Here is a 22,021-nt window from a genome sequence, read left to right as displayed (position 1 = left end):
TCCAAATTGAACAAAAATACTTTGTACAGCTTCCTTTTCTCACCTTCTACTAACCTCAAGTTGTCTTTTGAGAGAAAACATACAAACATTCCTACATTTCATACGTTACTATAGAGAGGTGTTTATTACAGCCTCATATAAAATCAACAATAATAATAATAATAATAATAATATTAAAGCAAACAGAGCTCTGGTATGAGAATAGTATCGTTATCGGCAGATATCCAAATGCAGGTATCAGGATCAGATCAGAAGTGAAAAACGTGGATCGATGCTTCCCTCGACAATACGCTATAAACACGACTCGTGCATGTGCAGTAAAACCAGTTATTAAGGCCATAGGCCACATGGACAGTGGCAGCGTTTTCCTAAAAGTTGCATCAGCATTGCTGAGAATGTGCATTTTCCCCGTTTCCACGGAGACGGAGTTTCTCGCGTTTAGAAAAAGTTCCACCTTGAGTTCCACCATTTTCAAAAGTTGCGTTTTCGGGGGCTCCGAGCACCATTGTCGTGTAAACGGACACCCAGAATGCAACACTTTTTTTTCTGTTTTCACATGAAAACATTGTGGTGTAAATTGGGCTACAAGTTCAAGTTAAGTGACTTCGACAGGTCAAAGGTCAAAGGTCAGACTGCTGAGATCACAAGCTGACGTCGGCTCTCTGATCAATCAAAACCCGTTAAAACGAGGCTTTTAGGGAAGATCTGAAGAGATGTTATGAAGCAAAATGAGGGCCAGAGTGAGATGAACAATGGTATCACATGTAGTTTTGAATTCACCACCCATTTGCATTTCTTCTTTTGATCTCCACGTGAAGACGTTGGCCGTAAACAATCTGCGTGCACTTGTGGGGCATGTTTGACTGAATTCCAATTTTTAGCAGCGGCCACCAGGATTACGCTGTACAGGTCAGCGGGATCCCGCAGGGCTGACGTTTGGCGCCTTCTCAGCATGTTTAAAATTAAAGTATGGGTGTGCACAACAGCAAGTCGACACGTTTGCCTTCGCAGGAGCTTCCTGGCGGACCGGACTGATCTACAGTAAGACGGGCTTAAGGGAGGCTTACGGCCGCCTCCCGGAGGGCCGATCGTCGCCACACCGCTGTGCGCCGAGCAGCTTGGAGCGTATGCGCTCACAGATGTGACATAATAGCCGCTACATGTGCAGTTGGAACACTTCTCTTTCATTACGGCCGCACACGTGGCCCTCTCCAGCCCCGCTTCAGATCCTCACCGCCGTCACAGCGGGGCGGACTCTGGCGCCGCTGGGTGAGTCCGGAGCCGTCTGGCAGCGCCATTCGTCAACGGAGCACCTGACAGAGCCTTAGAGGGATATTATTCCACAAGGCGCGCTCTGTGTGTTGTGTGTACGTGGCGGGAAGCTGCCGTCTGTGACGACTCCAAATGTCCATCTGCGTGTGGAAAAGATTCAGTGGTGCCGCGGTTCAGAAGTGCAGCTTTATTAAATTATCTCTCCGCCTTTCGCGGCCGCCTCCTCCTCTTTCCATCTCTCTGCTCGGCTAAACATTTGTCTTTCCATTCATGGGTGAATTTGTATTCCATTGAGATGGGTTCCTGGTGGCGGACTGAGAATGGGAGAAGAAGAAATCGGAGGTGGCGATGAGGGGGACAGGGGGCAAAGTCCACATGCAGGCGGGCTGTTTTCCACTTCTCTGCTTGGTTACAGAGCTCATCAGGCAAATCAAAGCCTGTCTGCCGCTTCACAGGAACAACATGTAAAATCACAAGTTCATATTAATGGACCAGTTACAGCCTACAAATAAGTCCACCTCTACTTTTCTCTGAATTTATCCTTTTTTTCCTATGGATTCTGTAAATTGCAGTCAAACTTTGGCTACAACACTGATTATTTGTTCCTATTGACTGTAAAACTTAGCATCACTAGCATTAGAAAGAAATGGCACCATCATCTCAATTGTGTCATGTTGTCAAGGGGGGGTCATGCTATTTGTTAGCACAGTATTGTAAAATGCCATGACGGCGTCACGCCCTTGCAGAGCTGCGTCTCCATTGGCCTGTTCACTGTTTATTCAGCAACACTCCATTAAGTTGACACAGGGACTCCCATCACGAGGTGCTTTGTTTTTTAATCAGATTGACAGCTGAGGAGCCATAATCAATGGGAGTATTTACACAATGCCAGGCTGGAAGGTACAGGAAATACACAATGCCAGCTGTTCTGGTGTTATAACTGCTCTATAACTGCTGTGGTGTGAGGAAGGAATTGTGGAAAGTGTGAAACGGAAACTAACAAGACACTGAAGGTGCTGCGCTAAACGTATTTATTTATTTCAACTTATTATTTCCTCTGCGCAAGATAAACCTGATACAGCCACCCCCAGTTGTAGTGTGCTGTGGTAGTTTAACCTTATGAGGCTCATTTGGGCCCATTAACAGGGAGACACAGTCACAGTGTTTTCAAAAAGTTTCTTTTTCAGTGGCTTTTAGCACTGTTGCCGTATAAACAGACAGTTTTGTGTTTTTTACTTAAAAATGGTGTTGTATACCCGGAAGAGCTGCACTATATCAGCTCAGAAAGGCTCCATTCTCATACTTTGCAGGAATGAAATATGAATGGATGTGTGGACACATCTTATCCAATTTCCAAAGTACATTTTCAGTGATTACTGAAGGATTCGTAGGTAATAATATCTGTTGGGTCTTTAAACACAGTTCGTGTCCTTTTCATTATCAGCCAAATAGGTCACCCTGCTGTTCAACTTGAACAACGTGCCATTTATTATACAGTCTATTAGAGCGGGGATAAGCAACCCTCTGGTTCGATCGGAGCGGGCTAAAATGTTTCCAGTCAGAAATTGTAGGGTCCCACAACTATCTGAGTTCTCCAATTCCCAGGATGACAAGTGCCCCTTATAGTTTCCGAGAGGGCAATAAAACTTTGTCACAGATAATTAAACCAGTCAGCCATCAGCCCTGCAGAAAAAAAACCCCAAAAAAACAATAGCTGAGAATCTCGTCTCGGCTGACATTTAAACTGTTTGTAAAAACGTGCGCCACCGACTTTTATTTCCACACCACTATGGAATCTGCAGCCAGTTTAGCATGGCTTGTTTTTCAGGATCTGTGACAGAATGACAGATTGCTGAAGCGTAAAATTAAATGACTGCTAGGAGCACCCGAACTCAGAGGGAACCTCTCCTGTGTTCGTTCTCGTATAATATCTATCCAAACTAGAATCACTGGCGGGGATTGTAGGTGTGTTTGGAAACGTTTTGGAGGTTTACCCATGCCTATAAAGCCTCTCTGTGAATAAACGAGGCTGTGACTCAGCCTGGTATATTGAGCCCACCGCACCACATTTATACTCTATCCAAACACAGTCATAAAAACAAACTTAACAGGCTTTGGGAAACACTTTTAGCTTCTGTGAAATCATAAAAAAAAATAAATAAATAAATTATGTCCAAAAAAGTGTGACAAAATGACAGAGGGAGTCACACTAGACAGCATAGAAACAATACAAGCCTCCTCCTCTGTGTTTGTGGTGATGTCGAACACATTCCTCTTCTTCTTCCTCGAGAAAGGCCGGCCGCATGCACATACAAGTAATCCGCTTCCAAGGTCCTTTCTCTGAACTTTATCAATGAAAATCAACAGCAAACGCAGCAGCTAAAGAACACGCCACTGATTAAAAAAAAAAAAGTACTGCATTGTTTATTTGTAATTATGGATTTCATCAGATATGATCTTACTTTATTGCAGCTGTGGTAATATTGGAATCATTTACTAATGGTTTGTGTTTGCTCCCTAGTTCAAAAATAATAATAATAATAATAATAATAATGAAAAAAACACAACAGCACAGGATTCTGGCAATTTCCATCAAATATTCATGGCTTTCCATGGTAGTGAATTGTAAAGAGGCATTGATGCTGTAACGTCCCAGGCTCTTTGCTGTGTGCCCCCTCAGGCCAGAGTATTTATAAATAGCAGCAGTACCACTGTTGACTCGTTGAATATTTTGTTGGGCTATTGTTTGCTCCGAGTTTACCAAACCATCCATCATCCATAAAAGCTTTATACATACCAGGGAGTCTGGAGCCAGTCCAAGCCAAAATGTTGGAAAGGCGGGGTAATTTGTTTAATGGACTTTACTTATACGACAAATGTCCCCTTTTAGCAGTCTCCTCGTATTAGACACGACAGGTCCCATTCAGTCACACATCAACTCAAACCATCAATGAGGACAGCTGTCCTGGTGTTTAGAGCCGTTCACAACTAGAACTTCAACCAGCCATAGTGGGACTGGGAAAAAAAAGACCCACTTTACCAAGGAATCCATCTCCAGGTATGACAAGTACCCACAGAAACTGTAAATGGACATAATAATATGGTGCAGTATTCTCAATGTGCTTCTACACAAACAGAGACGTTCATGAGCTCATAGGATCACATATCAATGGCGACAGCTGCCACAAAAGGCGTTGATGGCATCTTGGGGTTCAGCGTCTTTACCCAAGGATTCCTAAACACGGGGAAGGGCTGGGGTGAGGCATTCAATCAGCAGGAGGTGTAAACGTCTCCACGTATGACATCCACAACATAATGAGAGTTTTCCCTTTGCACTTGGCCTTTCGTCTCTTGTAACATGATCATGAAGCCATCCAAAGTGACGAGTTTGGAAAATATATATAAAATCAGTCCATTCAACGTGGAATACCCCGTGTTTTATTCCCATTTCAACTTATCCTGTTGGAAATGACAGGATGTCCTACTGGATCTAATCCAAAAGAGGCTTTTAAACTTCTGCAAGATGGAAAGACTGCCGGGCTGCTTTTAAAAAAGAAGCGCTCGATTGAATTCAGAGCAAGAACAAGTACATTTTCCTCTAAAGGTGGAAAAGTGGGGGGGGGGGGAGGAAAAGCTATAAAATGACAGTGATTGGGGAATGTAATCTCTTCCTGTCAACTGGGTGTTGGACGTGTCGTGGTGCTGGAGGACGTCCTCGAGTGGTCGGCTGCTACAGGAGACGCTTGTGTGACTTGTGCTGTTCACTGATCCACTCATAAACACACACACACACACACACACACACACACACACACACACACACACACACACACACACACACACACACACACACACACACACACACACACACGGTCCCTCTTTCAGATGTGTTTTCACAGCATGTACTGAAACGCTCGTGGGCCTTTACTTTGAACACGTGTGACTTCCTCCTTCCTCCTGGACAGACGGCTCCTGTCAATAATTGATCTCTGTGCTGTCCCTGCTCAAGCCACCCGAGCTGCTTCGCTCAGCCGACCGCTGTTGCCACAGTTACCTTGAGAAAGTTACTGATTACTAGTTATTCATTTTAAAAGTAACTTAGTTTAATTAACTAAGTTAAATTTGTAGTTACTTTCAGCAGCTGCCGACAAGACCCCCCCCATCGTCTCAACATGAAAATGAAAAGACTCTGCTGATCCCTGCCTCCTGCACCATGTTTATACTTATTTTAACCTTCATTCTTTGTTGTATTTATATCTGACTCACGCTTTTAATATCCCATTTTTACTATCACTGGTATTTATTTACCCAGCGATGCAGTTGTAGTCTGTTGTTGCATGACTGATTGATTGGTTGATAAAAAACGGGTGTAGCTTCCTGCCAATATATCATTTTACTCAAGAAAATGACAAAAATAGTGTCACATCTCTGCAGCTGTGTTCTTGTTACCGTGACAAGGTTTATTGATTCTGTTTGTTTGTTCCATTCTTGTTGTGTTCTTTTGTGTCACCTGAACGCACCGTTAGAACTCGTTGGCCTGTGATTGGGCGAGAGTGGAGAAGGGGGCGGGTCAGGTGAGTGTGCAGAGCACGGTTGGAAAACTGCCTGTGTTTGGAGGAGAACGGAGGAGAACGGAGGAGAACGGAGGAGCGGCCCGGTTCTGTTTAATAGTAAAGCGGCTTTACAAACAAAAAACCTCCTGTGGGACGCTGCAATATTAACACACAGTGACTTGGAGAAGTAACTTTAATGTGATTACTGGTTTGGAAATAGTAATGCGTTAGACCAGTGTTTTTCATCCACTGTGCCGCGGCACACTGGTGTTTCCGCGAGATCTAGTCCGGTGTGCCGTGGGAAATGATCCAATTTCACATTTTTTTCTGAAAATCATTTGCTATTACAGCCGCTGTCAGCTGTGAGAGCAGTGTGTTGAAGAGCAATCATGTATAAATACTCTTCGCCAATAGATGGCAGCACAGAACTTTGCAGGTGAAATTGAAACTGAAAGAGTCAGTGTGGTTAATCTCCACCTCCTGCTACCATCTTGTATCAAAGTACTGTGTCAGTGACAGTGATGGAGAAGCTTTTGAAAAGGAAGAATGTTCACCAGGATCTCAGCTCTTCATCCATCAGGTCCAGGTTTCACACTGAGGGAGTAAAAATAAAAAAAAGAAATTGGGAAATACTTTTTTCTGTATTTATTTGAGTCCTGTTGATAAAACGTTGATGAGAATGACTTTATATTGTTAATAGAGGCTACAGAGTTTCACATTTTAACATTTTCTGGTGGTGGTGTGCCTCCAGATTTTTCCAAACAAAAAAGTGTGCCTTGGCTCAAAAAGGGTGAAAAACACTGCGTTAGATTACTTGTCACTGAGAAAAAGTGGTCACATGAGAGTAACGCGTTACCAGCATCACTGGTCACGCCACAGAATATTATTCTCCTGTTTGGATGATCTGCCACCGACCAGGAAGGGAACGACTCCCCAGAAACACTGACACATAAGCTGCACTTTAATGCCCCTGAAAATGTACTTGGGGTAACGGTGATGCGCTTGATATGAAGTGTGTGTTTTTACTGTGCTCATTAAAACTATTAGGAAGAGCAAAAACAGTTTGCAAATCTCATGCTGCTATTTCACATCAGCTTGGTCATAATTGATAATAAACATTTGATTTCTTATGGACAAATGGCATGAAGAGATTGTCTTTCAGCAGCCACTTCCCATAGATGATTTTACTAACCGATGAAGTGGATTTCACAATAATGTTTGCAATAATACTTCAAAAATGAATAAAAATGTACTTCCAGATTCGCTGATATTATAGTTGCGGAGTAATGGCATAAAATTCAATTATATGACAGGATTAAACTGGGAGCAAGAAAATTAGTTCAAATGTGACTGACATTTTTTTTCCAAGTTGTATTTTTGATGGAAAATGCCTTCTTGCCAATGTCTTAATGTGGTGTAACATAATGGACTCTGAGAAAACCAGTACGTTGTTAAAGCGTTACTAATCACGAGCATTAGCCTCAAAGCCATGCTGTCGAGGTGAGTTTGGACGTTCCACTGTATAATGGATAATATATTATGTTGCTTCTCAGTTATTTTCTGCAGTAATTTCTTTAAAAATAAAGACATTTTGACCACATATTCTCTGAAGCACAAAAAAAGAAAAAGTTTAATCCTGAAATTGAAAGGTTATTAAGGCACAATAACAGAGGGTCGGCCCGTTGAGTGTGTGGCGTCTGTACTAAAATAAGTTGGACACTTCTGACTTAGAGGAATTCAAGGACAATTCAGTGTATAATATATATAAGCTTTTCCATAACTATTCTCATTTGGTTAAGCGTTTTAAAACTAAATTCAATGTCCAACAGCATCAAGCTAACTAACGTAGCATTCCAGGTTTTAGTATAATTTACTGTGATCAATTTCCTTTAATGCAGGAGTGCATCATCATGACAGATTTTATGGACAGTTCAGAGAATTTCATCTGTGGTCATTCCAGCGATTGGAAAGCCAATTCGCTGTCAACTAAATACTGTGGTGTCATCTTCATATAACAATAACAAGCATGGAGGCAGCAACCAATTTCATTAATGTGGACAAAATCATGTTTTCCAAAAATCTTTTCCACACACATTTTAAAAATAATTCGGGATGAGCAGTTCACCCAGAGCAAAGGCAAAAGGAGAAAGTAGACTGAGCAACAATATCTTTAAAGTTAATCTTGATGATCTAAATATGACGTGGATCCATATGCAACCTAATGATGTGACACTGCAGAGCAACTTATATAGATAGAATTGGAAGGTAGTAGGAAAGTTGCTTACAGGTGCAAAAAACAGTTTTACCTTTATTTGAAGAAAAGAAACGCGTAATTTAACCCATCATGATAACTAACTATACATGCCAGGTGCCAAAGTTCTTACTCAGGGAGCCACAGTTAAACATAGTATTTTCACAATAAATTCTCTGGTTTCTACCATGTTTTTTTTTGTGCATGATTTCCAGCAGAAGTCGCGAGCGCACCATCCGTCGGGCATTCTCGAACATTCAAGGTTCATTTCGGAAAGACATTTTGAGAAAGGTCGGCAGATTCGACCAGAAGATGTTCAAAGGTTTGGATGATCAGGAGTGCTGATGGTTGATTTTTCATGATTAACAGAAACATGGTTATCAATGAAATGTGATTTACTGATATGAAACACGGCGGAGAAGTTTCAAAGTGATGATCTGGATCAGCAATCCTTCCTCAAAACGAAAGCCCAAGGATCAATGTGCTACAACACAAACACATTCTACCAAACAAGCCAATGTTTGGTACCAGGTGAACATTGGAGAAGCATCCCGGTCATTTTGCCAACAAGGTGGATGGCATCCTGATCATCGCTGCCCCGAATTGGCCGGAGAAGTAAAATGAACCACGCAGCCATTCCCATTAACTTTACAGGAATTAAACACAAGTCCACCCAAAATATCTGACAAATACGGCTCCACTCATCTACGGCACAGAATTACAGAGCAACAACATTAAAAGCTTCCGACCGGACAAATTATTTCAAACACGGGGGGGAAATGGTCGAACTATACCCATAATTGAGTCTGGGATAGTCTTGGAAACCGCGATAAAGACATTCTAATGGACTGAGGCAAATTATTGGGCCCCACAATCAACAAGCCCTGCAAGAAAGAGCCTGAAGCCTGAACTACAGAACGACTGCTGCAGAAATGAAGACAGCAAGGAGAAAAAAAAAAACTTGCGCTGTGTTGCAAACATGGTGGACATTGAGGCTGCAGATGGATGTGATTTCAATATCTTTGCAAAGCCTTTTTTCTTCTGAATGATATTTCAGTGAATGAAGTGAGTGTCAAAATATCTGGAGAACTGTGAATCTGGTTAAGTGTTTGCTTCTGATCCCCCTCCCCCATCCTTCCTCTATTTCTGTCTCAATGGATTCTTACATTTCCATGCTTGATGTAATGTGTCGCAGATTGCTTCTCTCTTTTGCGAAGGCAGGACAGCCCCAGCTGACTAATCAAAACGCTGGCAGTACCCGACACGAGGCCGGGAGTCTCGGAAAACAAACAAGCGCAGTAAATCAAAAGTGATTTCAGAGGATGATCACAGATGGTGCGACCGGAGAGCGCTCCTACAAACGCCTTGCGTACCCGGTGACTCGGGCGTTCTCCCAAGCTGCCCGTCCACACTGCTCCAACAACAGGCTTGAAGAACATTATGAATGCAAATAGAAAACATAGCTTGAGACCAGTACTGGTGGGTTCAGACAGCACTTGACAGGTGAAGGCACGGACACATAAGTGCATCAAGCAATTTGAGAATAAGGGACTCACCCCACTGCAGAGGAGCCAGCTGCAGGTGCTCCAGGACCAGCTGGTTGAGGACGCCCTCCACACTGGCCTCTCCTCGGCGCTGCAGGGACGGGTGGCTGTTGTTAAGGACAACGGCATGGAAAGCTCGGACGCACTTCCAGCATAATTCAGCGTGGAAGACTTTTAGAGAACATTTGGCAGTTAAATCAACGAATGCCACGAGGAAGATAGAGGATGTATCGATAAGTCCAAAAGCGGAGAAACTGTGACGTATCATCTGCGTACATGTGAAAAACAATATTGTGTCTATTATAGTTCTGATATCAATTTTGATAATAATAAATGAACTGTTGAAGAAATACAAGACAAACACTTTAGGCCGATAGCACCAGTTACATATGAAAAGTTATCAGCAAACAACCGTTTCTCTAATATATTTTCCGATGCTTTTGGGAAACCTTTACTGAACGATAGATTAGGTATGTTTATCTCAAACAATGGAACAGTAAGAGAGCATCACACTTAAAATGAGGCACAGTAGAAAAGTGGAAAGGATATTTGAGCCGTCTGGAGCTAGGATTAATGTCTTTGTTTTATCTCTTTTTAGCAGGTATAAATGTGAGATATCCACTTACGGAGGGTGTAAATAAAGCATTCGGCTTTGTGAAAGCAGCTCGTGGGGAGACAGCGTTTTGGTATCAGAGGGTGAACTATATAAAAAAGGTTATGATAAATGAGTGCAAGTACAAAGTGACCCAGAGCAAGCAAGTAAATAAACAGAAAAGCAGTTTGATTAAGACTTTCTCTCTTCTATATTTCAACCGGTGTCAGATTTTCACACTTAAAAGTTATTTTCTGGTCTCATTTCGTAACTTTCCAAGCGTTCCAAACTTTGTACAATTTCACCAGGGTTTTGTTCTTCTCACTTCTTACGCCTTCAGCCAGCTTCTAGTTGCACCCAAATCCTGTAAAGCCCACAGAGGCAGCCTCAGGGAAATGAGCAATTTAACCCACAACTTCTGGTGCTGCCAACGACTCGTCCACTGTAGGGACAATTACTTATAATTACTATTGACAGTCCTCACACTGTAACTGTTCCTTTTGTTTTTTTTAGTCTTTGGGATGATCTCCAGTTGCAGAAATGTATATTTAAATCTAAAGCTAATTACTGAATTACTGAGTTGCGATTCGTTTGGGTTACTGAGAGAAAGAGCTGCTTATTTTTACACCCCGGGCTGCATTAAGGTTCTGTAAGCAACAGTAGTACAGGAAAACCTGTGATGGAGGGACGTCCTAAAATCCAAGGCCAAGTGTCCCCTGAAGACAGGTGTCCTCTCTTTGGAGGGACGGGTCACCAGGACAAATTGTAAGACCAGTTGATATTGACTGAACCAAACATCAAATATGTTATTCAAAAGTACATAACTGAACCAATACAAAGATGTATATGATATAAATACATATATACATGTATATATAAGATGTATACAAAATAATTATTAAATAAGATTTAATGTACTTCAGAGATCACATAGTTTCATCCTGAATGAGTAAAATATTGCTATAATAACCTTTAAATTTACACTTCAAAGTTTTTCTTTGTTGTGTCACAGTGTGTGGAATGGAATTGTCTATATTTTTGCAAGATCAAACGGTTAGTACTGAAAATGATTACAATCTCTACATAAAGTCAAATTTAATGAAACATTCTGCTGCAAAATACAATGAAATGTCAAAAAAACGTGTCTAAATCCTACATAAGCACCTTGCTTGGTGGGTTTGTGGGACCAGATTAGAGCTTCTTGGTCGGTTTTGGCCCACAGGCCTGATGTTCTCTGCTGTTTAGAGAAGGTGAAACCTTCGTGAGTACAGAGTACGTGTGAGACGGCTCAGAACTCCTGAAGTGAAACATAAAGTACTTTAGGAAAGGTGACGAACACCGGAGAGCAGAAGAGTTGGGATTGTTACGTTGCGTTATGGAACAAACACAGAAGTGAGCCCAGAGCGTCGCATGGAGGGAATCGTGTCGCTGACGGAGAGGAGCTTCACACTGTGGGGAAGCGGCGATTGTTCACATCTCATTAATCTCCTGACACCACAGTGTCTGAATATTCCAATAATCGGGTCCAGCCCAAGTATTTTGGCCAATTCAGTGTCGCTCAGCTTGAAATCTGTTGTTATTTTTTGTTATTTTATTGCTACCATATTGTTATTGTTATATTATTGCTACCATTATTAGTAGTACTATACACGAGTATTATACACTATTACACATTGTTGTCTGTATTATTGTTATTATTATTATATAATGCCTACTTCTAATGGCTCTGCCACTGCACCTTACTATTTATTTATCTTGCTTTTATCTCCTGCTTACCTCTAAGTGCCCGTGTTCCGTTCTGTGTTTTACTTTATGTCTTACACTCAGATATTTTAATATTTTTATTTTTACTTTTATTTCTATTCTATCGTATTTTATAATATTCGTATGTACCAGATTGCTACAACAAAACAATTTCCCTTCGGGGATGAATAAAGTAATTATCTATCTATCTATTTGCCAGGGAAACTTGTCCATTGTCCTCGTCAGGCAGGTTGTCCCCTCACCACGGTGTGTTAACAGTTAAATGTGTCCATGCACAGGGACGTGTCCTTCCAGTACAGGGTGTCATTCTCAGCGGGTCCCTCCTCACAGGTTCTACTGTAATGTTAAATATGTGGATGTGTAGATCAGAACATTTTATATTAGAAGCAGGACTGTGTACTGTGTTAACATCACAGACTCCAAGTGACCTTTGGCTAAGCCCCGCCCCCGAACGCAAACGAACCAATAGCATTCAACTGCTTGTAGACAAAGACTTGGAAATTCTCTGCAGAACAACTCCACAGAGAAGCATGAGAGCTGGCAACACTTCTGTTGTTTTCTTGGCTATTTGAGTTACTTGAGAGGCAAAACTGGTCAAACGATGTGGCGGGGGTAGAAGCAACAGCGTTAGGGGGTCTCCTGACAGATAAACAATGGAGCTTATTATATCCATTTTGCTTATCTAATGAACACTGAAGCCTCGACACTTCAGCTTTTTCTCATGCACGTCCAGTTTAAGTTTTTGCACATGGCCCTCCAGTGCGTGATCCCGACCTCGCCAAAGGCTCGTCCACGAAATCAATTGAGGCCCTGAAGGTTGCGTAGCGCCTGTTGCGGTGTGGTTTCAACACTGACAGCTGCCACCGCAAACGTACAGTCTGCTGCGACGGCTTGTCTGGGCTAGCAACCGTAACTAAGGGCCTCAGCCAAAGGACAATTGTGGCGGCAAAACAGTTTGCTCATGCTCCTTTAACGTAGTCACAAAGGTCGTCCAAATGATGAAATACAGGACAATCTTCCTTGTTTCCATCAAGACCGACAAAGCTGAGGAAAAGTTTTTTTCTTTTCTTTGCTTGTCACCGTGAAAGGATTTAGAAAATATGAACAAAGTACCAGAAACATCCGTGCGTCCCGACGGCAAAATGAAACAGCCTGTTCTTGGTGGAGCCCCAGAGAGAAGCTTAAAAGAGCACCTATGATCTACCACCTGTCACTTTGCCGTAAAAATCTTTCATTGAACACAAACAAGTGCACTCCTTAAACACTATTTACGTGCTTTTTTTGGGGGGGGAGAATCTAAACAACAGCAAAAATATCAGGGCATCAAGACAGTAAATCCTCCACCAGTGAAGTGTGCACCTCGCGACCTTTCATGAGGAAAATCCATCAAGAAGGCACTGGATGCTATTGTTCACAGCAACATTAAAGGCGGCTGCAGCCGGGCCCCATCGTGTAATTCCTGTGTTATGCACTCATTTAGATGTCAAAGGTAAAGGAGAGCATGTCTGTGTAATGACGGCATTAACGTGATCGCCGGGAAGGCCATCAATGCCTGAAGAGTGCATCAAAACAAATATGGTTGTCAGGGAGCAATTACCCAGATAATATGTGATGATAAGGACACCGCGGATCATTTGCACAGCTGACATTTGGAATAATGGGTGAGGCGAGCAACGCCCAAAGCCCCAAACCTGCGTCTATTAACCTTTGAGGGAGAGTACAGTACGCGTGAGTGACATAAACACACTGTTGGAACGGCGCCGGCTGGATGGTTCCTAAACTCGGAGTGTGACTGAGGGCCGGTCTCATGAAACCACACACACCTGCTCGCAACGGCGGGGGAGGGGCTTTGATCGCTGGGCCACCGGGAGCCTCTGATTTCAGGAAGCAGTGGGATTGTTGGGTGGCAGACAGTTCAACCTGGGTGTCTTATCAACATGAGCCTCATCATCCTCAGCACACTACGTTCAGTCTGCTGACAACTAGAAATGACATCACATGACGTGCTCATGCCTATGATTTCTAGGAGAAGCAGAAGGAGGACAGGATCATTTACAAACTGTCTGTAATGCTGGAGTTTCTCCACGGAGCAACAAATGATGGCGACTCAGAAATCAACATGTTTTTCTCTCGTTCACATTTAATAGACTCATTACAAAAACAGTACAATCTAATCGAGTGACGGCACAAACCCTCTGGTAACGTTAGTTTATCTGACATTTCCACAACCACTGTTACATTTAAAGTTCCTTCAGAGAATCTTTGACTCAGAAAGACAAACTGTTATTGGCCCTTGTTGCTGGACCATTTCTTAAATTCCTCAATGTTTGTGACCATCATCCTGTTGAGGGTCTACCTCTGGATGACTTTTAACTTTCACACGAGGCTTCACAACATCGCTGCCCTGAGGCAGTGGAACAAGGCCACGGCATTTCCACCGCCGTGTTTCACAGTTGGTTTGAAGTGCTGCTGACAAGTTGTCATATTAGGGTCGTGCTCAACTCCTCGACGTTTCAGAAAACCAACTCTTCACCAAAATAATGACGGGCAAACTTTAATGTTGGTAAAACATAATGTTTTTGACTGTGTAGTCATACCCCAATGCAGGTTTTACTGCAAAATACCTTTAGCGTATCGAGAGAAACTTTGAAAAAATGTGAAAGAGCCATCACTGATCATTCAGTGATATCATTTTAAATTAAAGAACCATTCATTTAAAATGCCACCGTTAATTTGTTGGCCTTATCGTGATATAATTAACCTCTCTCATTAAAATACTGTACTAAAATAAGCGATATTTCTAAACTCCAGTTGAGATCACGACTGCTCACTTTATGCTTATGATGGAAGATTTGATCTAAAACTTGTTCTGAAATGTTATTGGTTAATTTATTGCTAAGTTTATTGTGGAGAAAATATCAAGAGGCTGGTGTAACACTGAGGCTCCGTTTGCACGACGTTTTCCGTGTGAACGGAGATTGTTTTCAAAAGAGTGCCGTGTTAATGGGGCCTCAGTGTTCACGGCTCTTCCACAGATCACTGGAGCGGAAATAACTGACGCTTTAGAATAAACGGTCTTCCTTGCTGTACATGTTTAGATTTTTTTTTCATTACTTTATGACTGATATCTGGTGGTCTAGAGATCAGTGAAGCCTAAAGTGGGCCGCAATGGTAGAATGGTACAATTTCAACAACACAGAATGTTTTCCTTCTGACACATTTGAATCATTTCAGGGAATTTCTATCTTCTTGTGTGGATGAGCTTCGATGGAAACTCCTCTTTATTTGGACAGCTGTGAAGCGAAACACCCGACTTCATCGTTTTCAAAATGTTGTTGTTTAAACATGAAACTTTCTAAAACACAAAAACTCTGCATTTTCACTTCATACGATATCGAGGTAACAGGACCAAAGAGTGTCTACCACTTTGCATTTTATACTGACAGCATTTTAGTAGAACGTGAAGAAATAGGGACGGAGGGAGAGGGAGGGAGAGAGAGCGAGAGAGCGAGAGCGAGAGAGCGAGAGCGAGAGAGAGATTAAGTAGTCAGGAAGAGCTCCTCAACCCAAGGTTAGATTGAGAAATGATACGAACAGTGCTGCCTAAGGAGTACAGCTGCGCACGTTGCCTTTGAGGTGACACAATTTAAAATAAGTCTGAAAGTGCACTACTGTCCACTTGAGTCAGTCTCAGTGTGGAAAATCAGGCTGGTTACTTGTGGCAGGCTGAAATATGTTATCTCCCTTAGACACACCTATTCAAATAGGAACCAGTCACAAGGTGGGTGTGTTTTGTTGGGCCCATCGACCTTTTCCTTTTCATACCCTTGTCTTAGAGCCTGGAGTGAATCTGGAGAAACCAACGAGTGACTCACTACTCAACATCGCAGGAGCGATACTGTAGTGAGCTCATACATTGCAAATTAAAAAGACTGTTACTTCGCTGGAGGCCAAGTCAGTGCCTGCCCAGTGAGGCGTACAGTGTAATCAAACCTCCTAATTTTTTTGGTTGTTTTCTAATAAAATCCTTCTTTTTTTATTTCCAGGGAATAGAAACAGCCAGCCTGGAGCAGAGTTCACATCTATTCCTGAAATGATCGTTGACAGCTGAGTCACTTGGCACACTGAGGAAACGACGGCATCGGGACTCTCCTTGATGACATAACGCGACATTGAGTTAGCGAGTTGGGCTTGAACATGAGGCATCCAGCTGGGAGCGATTTCCTTTTCTACTTTAGAGACCTTGTTGTGCCTCCTTTTCAATTACAATAACTGCATATTTAAAGCTGCAAACTTCCTAAAGGCATTTCCTTATTTGATTTGTCCCCGTCAGCTGATGAGGTCACTCACTGTCTGATGAGTGCCCACGGGATTTTGTATTATAATTCAACAATGTAAACATGCAAGAAGCACAGAAAACATTGAGCACATTGTATAAAAAAAATTCAAATCAAAGTGCTCAGAGACGGTGTTTCAGGTGGCGCGGCCAAGAGAGAGCTGCTGCGTTTCATCTCCTTCCTTCAGTCCGGCCTACACGCTGCCAAACCGCCGGTAGATAAAACAAAGCACATAATGATGGGAGTGTTTACGCCTTCATGGGAAGGAGCTGGAGGATTGGATCCCTCATTAATTGCTTACCATGCTCGCTAACAGTGTGACAGGCAGCTCTGAAATCTCTAAATATGTCCATTGGTAACAGCCAAATGATGAGTGATGGGCCGACTGAAGACGCCGAGGATGAATCCCGGGGACTGTTTACGCTCCCGAGGCCCGCCGCCATTACGGCAGTGGCAGAGTGGAACTGAGCGCGTTAGCGCCGTCGGCGGAAGCACAGATGTTTGGGCTGGCAGTCGCCTACCTCCAACAGATGAGGGATGTATGTGCTAATGTGGAGGTGATCCCGTCAAGAAACACGCCACTGGAATTGGTTACCACACTGGCGGAATGGAATGAAAATCCCTCTGCAGGTTCCACGGCGCCATGATGTCGTCGTGGAGCGACGTTAGCTGATTAAACCGGGAAGGGGATATGTGCTGTTTGAAATCCATGGTATCTGGTGTTATTATGAAACAGAATTATGTCATTGTAAATACATACAAAACACTCTGAGTAGAAAACTAGTAGAACTATGGTTGGAAATGTTATCTACAGGTACTCAGTTGGGAAAGAATTCAGAACATAATACAGACGATAATGCTTGTGTTTTATTCATCTAAGGCCCCGTTTGCACAGAAATTTCAAGTGGGAATGGAAAAATTGTGTTTTCATTAAACAATCATTTCTACCCTCAAATTATTTCTTTTAAATAGGATTTCTTGTCAACAAAAAAAAAAGAAAACTTGTTTGACAAAGCACCTTCCCATCTCCTTAAGTATTTCAATGATTTGTTGGTGTGTTTTCATCAGAATGTCAGTTTTCTTTAAGAGCCAGGTGAACATTGCTTTAATGAGTTTTACAAACACAGGAAGGGATTGTTGTTCAGATAATTTTGTGGATTTACTCAAACTAAAATCCACAAAATTGATCAAAGTTCTTAGATCTGGACATATTTTGTCCAATAATTTAGGGGTAATTCATTTCTGAGGACGTCAAGGTAATTGCTGTTATGCTTTATATTTCAATACAATTCAAACAAGAACTTCTGTGTATCCTTCATCAGTTGACAAAAGCTAAACCACCAGGTGGGAAAAGACTCCAAGTTCTCAGTGACAGGTTGAATCAATCCGAGATGTCTAAACTCAGGCCCTGAAGGCAAGTTCATCCTATGGTTCTTAGCACATTTAATGCATATAATGGAATATACTCATGAAACACGCACTTAACTGTACCATGCTTTAGAGTCTTAACATTACGTGGCGCTTGAACAAATTAGCTTCCCATCAAAAAGAGGCTCATCCAAGAAAATGTCACTGGTGGTGACAAAAAAATGGCATAAATGAATAAAAATGCAATCTAGCAAGTGGCTGCACAATATTTCCAAGACAAAAAAAAAATATATATATATGTATCAATCAAGAATATTGAATGGTCCTACCCCTTGGATATCTTCTGTATTTGTGCCCCAGAGAAATGTGTGTGATTCCCCCTGATTTAAAGGTAGCAATGCTTCACTAATGCAACTGACTCCATCCAAGGTAACTGAACTGGACGGCCACTTTGCCAAATGAGAAGAAAGAATCCAGGGACTTAACAGAAATTAGGTTAAAAATGCTTAAGGTTGGGCTTTATAAAGGTTGATTTTTACCATTTGGAATTTGCTGTGGGAACAGTTGATTATCGATCTTGGTGGAAAACCTTGCGGAGCACTACACTGAAGTAGTTTCTGTTGTTTACAACCTATAAATTCGTATTTCTTCACACATACAGCTGCTGGTCTACCCTGAAAGACACCTGTGTGCTTAGAAAAATGAATCACTTTCACACATTACAGGATTTGTAAGAGAAATACCACCACAGTTGTAAGCTTATCTATTTCTGTCTACAACTCAGGTTCTTTAATGAGAAGTCTTTAAAATTCAAGGTTTTCCTGCAAATGTCTCCACTGCAGATATTTGATTTTGATAGTTTGAATAGCTTGATTGATTCGAATGGGGACTTTTGAGTGAAAGAAATCAAGAAGAAAATATGGCTGCCTCTTTCTAACGTGCTTGGAACTTAATAGAAACTTAATTCAGTTCCTTTTTGGTAATATGGTACCACAGCATTGGCTGGAGATCCTTTATATGACACGTAGTCAACAGTTCTTGGCTTGTCTCTCCACTCGCCACCATTGGCAGATCTTGAGACATCACATGTTGCCATCATGAGCCAACAAGTACAACGTATTGAACAACTGTGAACAAGAAGTTCTGGCATAGGCTGAAGGCTCACTGGATCATTGTGGCAGAAGGATTTACATGTGTTTATACGATTAGACCGTTTACATTAAGCTGCTACCTGATAATCAGCAATCAAGTCATCTCAGGGTACTTTACGGAGTTAGGTTAAGACACAGTAATTACTCGGTGAGCTACACTTTGTGAGAGCAGGGAGGAAAACTCCCTTTTAGCAGCAAGAAAACCTTGGCCAGAAGCAGCCTGCGAGCTGGGCGTCCATGGGCCTCCGTCAGCAGAACGACGCAGAGACACAACAACAATAAATCCTTGGCAGGCTGGTGGGCAGGGAGGTGTCAGCCTCCTGAACCTAAACAGAGCTGGTTCCACAGGAGAGACGCGCCGTAGCTAAAGGCTAAAGCAACAAGTTTGGCACATAAAAAAAAAAATACAAAAACAAGCGAGCAAAGGGCCTCTGCTGACAACTTTACAGAGCATCTGTGCCTCAGAACCCATGCCCGTAGTGTTTTCAAGTATTGGATGGGCAGCTGTGGTTACAACCTAGCTAATCACCATACTGTCAATGAAAGATGTTCTCTGTACACACTTCAAAAAAGCGCTATATACATCCTAGCCATTATCATTATTATTAGTGTAGGCGGTGTCTCGCACAACAACGTTGTCATTCTTACAAAGATCACCTTGCCTGGACTACTAAGTTTGTCTACAAACTGTGAACTTCTGCATGAACGCTGCATCATGTGAGCGCGCCTCACTCACCACGAACCCAGAGGAAAACACGTTAAGTCATCACGGGAAGCTGTGTCAAGGTAGCGAGTGCTTCACCAGACGCTTCCCCATCTGTCAACGCTGACAAACAAGTCCCCTCCTGGCCGGGAGGCCTCCAGATGAAGCATCCAGATGTGCTCCATCACTGAGCTCAGTCACATCGACTAACATTTACTCAACGGGAACAATGACAGAGTAGCTTTGGCGACGCTAAAACAGGGACGATGAGTACCTGTAATTGGTTAACGGCACGCCACACGCTACAATCACTGGGAGGTGAGCACTGAAAGGATATGATGCTCCAGCAGATGCCCAGCTTGCTGTTGATCTGGCAGCCCTGGGCGTGTTGTCGCTCCTCCTCCAGCTGTTTGGGGTTACTGAAGCGGATGGTTTCCTGGTCCGGCTGCGGGAGACTCTCAAAGTCAAACTTGTCGACCTGGATGGCCATCCTGGAACGGGAGAGGAGAGAAGCACTTACAGAGAGACGGCTTACATAATCCTGGACTGGCCAAGAGGACATTCTACCCGCTTCCTGACTCTGAGAGTGACACTTACATAACTGTCAATTCAAACTTTAAAACGAGGGACAGTGAAGGGTTGATTGGCTTCTTTGGACTCATAGAAAGACTGGGAGAGTTCAAAACACAACGAGACAGCATTTGCCTTCAGTTGTTGGGTATTTTCACTGTTCAGGACGTACCTTAAAATAATGACTTCACCAGAGGTGGCCAACATCAGTAGATGATTTAGGCATAAAATCATTTTTGTGGAAATTTTTTTTATTTTGGCCATTATTCTAGGAATGTGGTGATATCTTTTTGGCAGGTCTTACCCCTCTCCTAAAACAACAACAATAATAATAATAGTTGTTGTTCATCTACTCGCACATGTGCAGAAGAACCGCGGTGAGCTCACTCAGTCACAGTGGGTCAGAAAGCTTGAGTTTTCCCAGGTTTCCACCGAGTCAGAGCGTTTTTGAAAAGTCCCACCTTGGGAACTGTGTTTAAAAAGTTGCATTTTCATTTGCTCCGAGTGCCGCAGTCAAGGCTGCAGTCCTGCGGACGAGTTCTCCGTTAACAACCCCACCTCGCCCAACTGGCCGGGCGCACGTACAAAGAAATTCCATCCTGGCGCTGCCACTGAACTGGGCTGAAGATTACATTTCCAAGCTGATGCAGGTCTTTCCTCCCACTGGAATCCAAAACCAATGTATACTTGTTGTTTATCAATGTAGAAATATAAACCGGGATTGAAGGTTCATTTTAGGTTGCGTTTTGTTGATTAAAATGTTCATTGAAAAAGTTGCAATCAATTACTAAATGATATACTTTGTCTTAAAGCAGTCATATCACACAACTGTTCAACACGTCCACATGGTTCCTCTTGGTCCAAAAACATCGTATTCAGAGTTTTTTGCTCCAAATCCAGCTTGTCCTTGATTTTCATCCAGTTGAATATTTGATCATTGAGCCTCATTCAGAATCTGCTGGTTTCAGGAGCTGGACTGGCTCCGCCCACATGCTCATCTTGGGAAGAGGAGGAAGAACTTCCTCTCCTCGTGCCATGTGCCATTGTTTACATTCTGTCTGTCACTACATTATGGAGAAACACAGTTCAACCAAACCAACAAGAACCAGAATGTGACCCAGAAGAAGAAACTCCTGAAGAAGTTGTGACTCTGCTGCAGCAGGACGTTTCAGAATGTTAGGAAAACACAGTGTGTCTGAACATGTTCATCAGCTGCACTGAATATTTTCTTTACAAAGAAATGTGCTGTTTTAACAACAAATAAATGATTATTCAGACCAGCTGAGTGACTATGATTTTATCGACCTATGTGCATGCCACACTGCTACTATTATGATCATTAGTAGAGGATCATTAAATTATCAGATTCCAGACAGGAGAAAATCCTGAGCCTCCATTTAATCATAGAAATAAATACAAAGATCACCTCACAATTATCAAACCCATACACACGCCTCAGACTCTGCAAAGCCTACATTTGATCTACAGTCTCTATCAGCACAACTTTGCACACATGAACAAAACCTCACAATAAACAAAAAAACTAAACAAAACGTGGGACCAGCTGTTGCAAACGAAACCAGCTTAGTGCTTCGAAAAATAATATAAAGGCATATAAATCACAATATTTTACTTACAGTAAAATATTTTCCCACATTTGCTTTATTTGAACCAAGCGTCGGTCTGGACATGTTGTGAAAAAAAGTCCTCTGTGAAGTGCTGGGAGCAACAATTAAGCAATTAAAAATAAGATTAATCCACCGGGTCCTCACAGGCTCAGACCAAGGCAGTAACAATCCACTGCTCTGCTCATGATACTATTAATAACGTGCTTCTGCCGTGTTTTGCTCGTATCTTTGCTGGTATCTTTCTACACTGAAGGTAAACACCTGTAGCTGTCACCAGGTGAAAAAAAA

The 22,021-nt window shown here is 42.4% G+C and overlaps 1 protein-coding gene across 2 annotated transcripts in view; it reads right to left on the bottom strand.

Moving 5' to 3' along the window:
- The window catches only part of trappc9 (trafficking protein particle complex subunit 9), a 270,086-nt gene that overhangs the window by 72,831 nt on the left and 175,234 nt on the right, over positions 1-22,021 (bottom strand). For both annotated transcript variants that reach the window (XM_080515759.1, XM_080515760.1), the window contains 2 exons: positions 19,874-20,026; positions 9,633-9,724 (listed from right to left, as the gene is read on the bottom strand). In XM_080515759.1, coding sequence (XP_080371885.1) covers positions 9,633-9,724; positions 19,874-20,026 — 245 coding nt within the window. The remainder of the gene's footprint in view (positions 1-9,632; positions 9,725-19,873; positions 20,027-22,021) is intronic.

This window comes from Blennius ocellaris, assembly GCF_963422515.1.
Source record: "Blennius ocellaris genome assembly, chromosome: 20".
Lineage (NCBI taxonomy): Eukaryota > Metazoa > Chordata > Actinopteri > Blenniiformes > Blenniidae > Blennius > Blennius ocellaris.
This window is presented reverse-complemented; position numbering and strand designations above follow the sequence as displayed.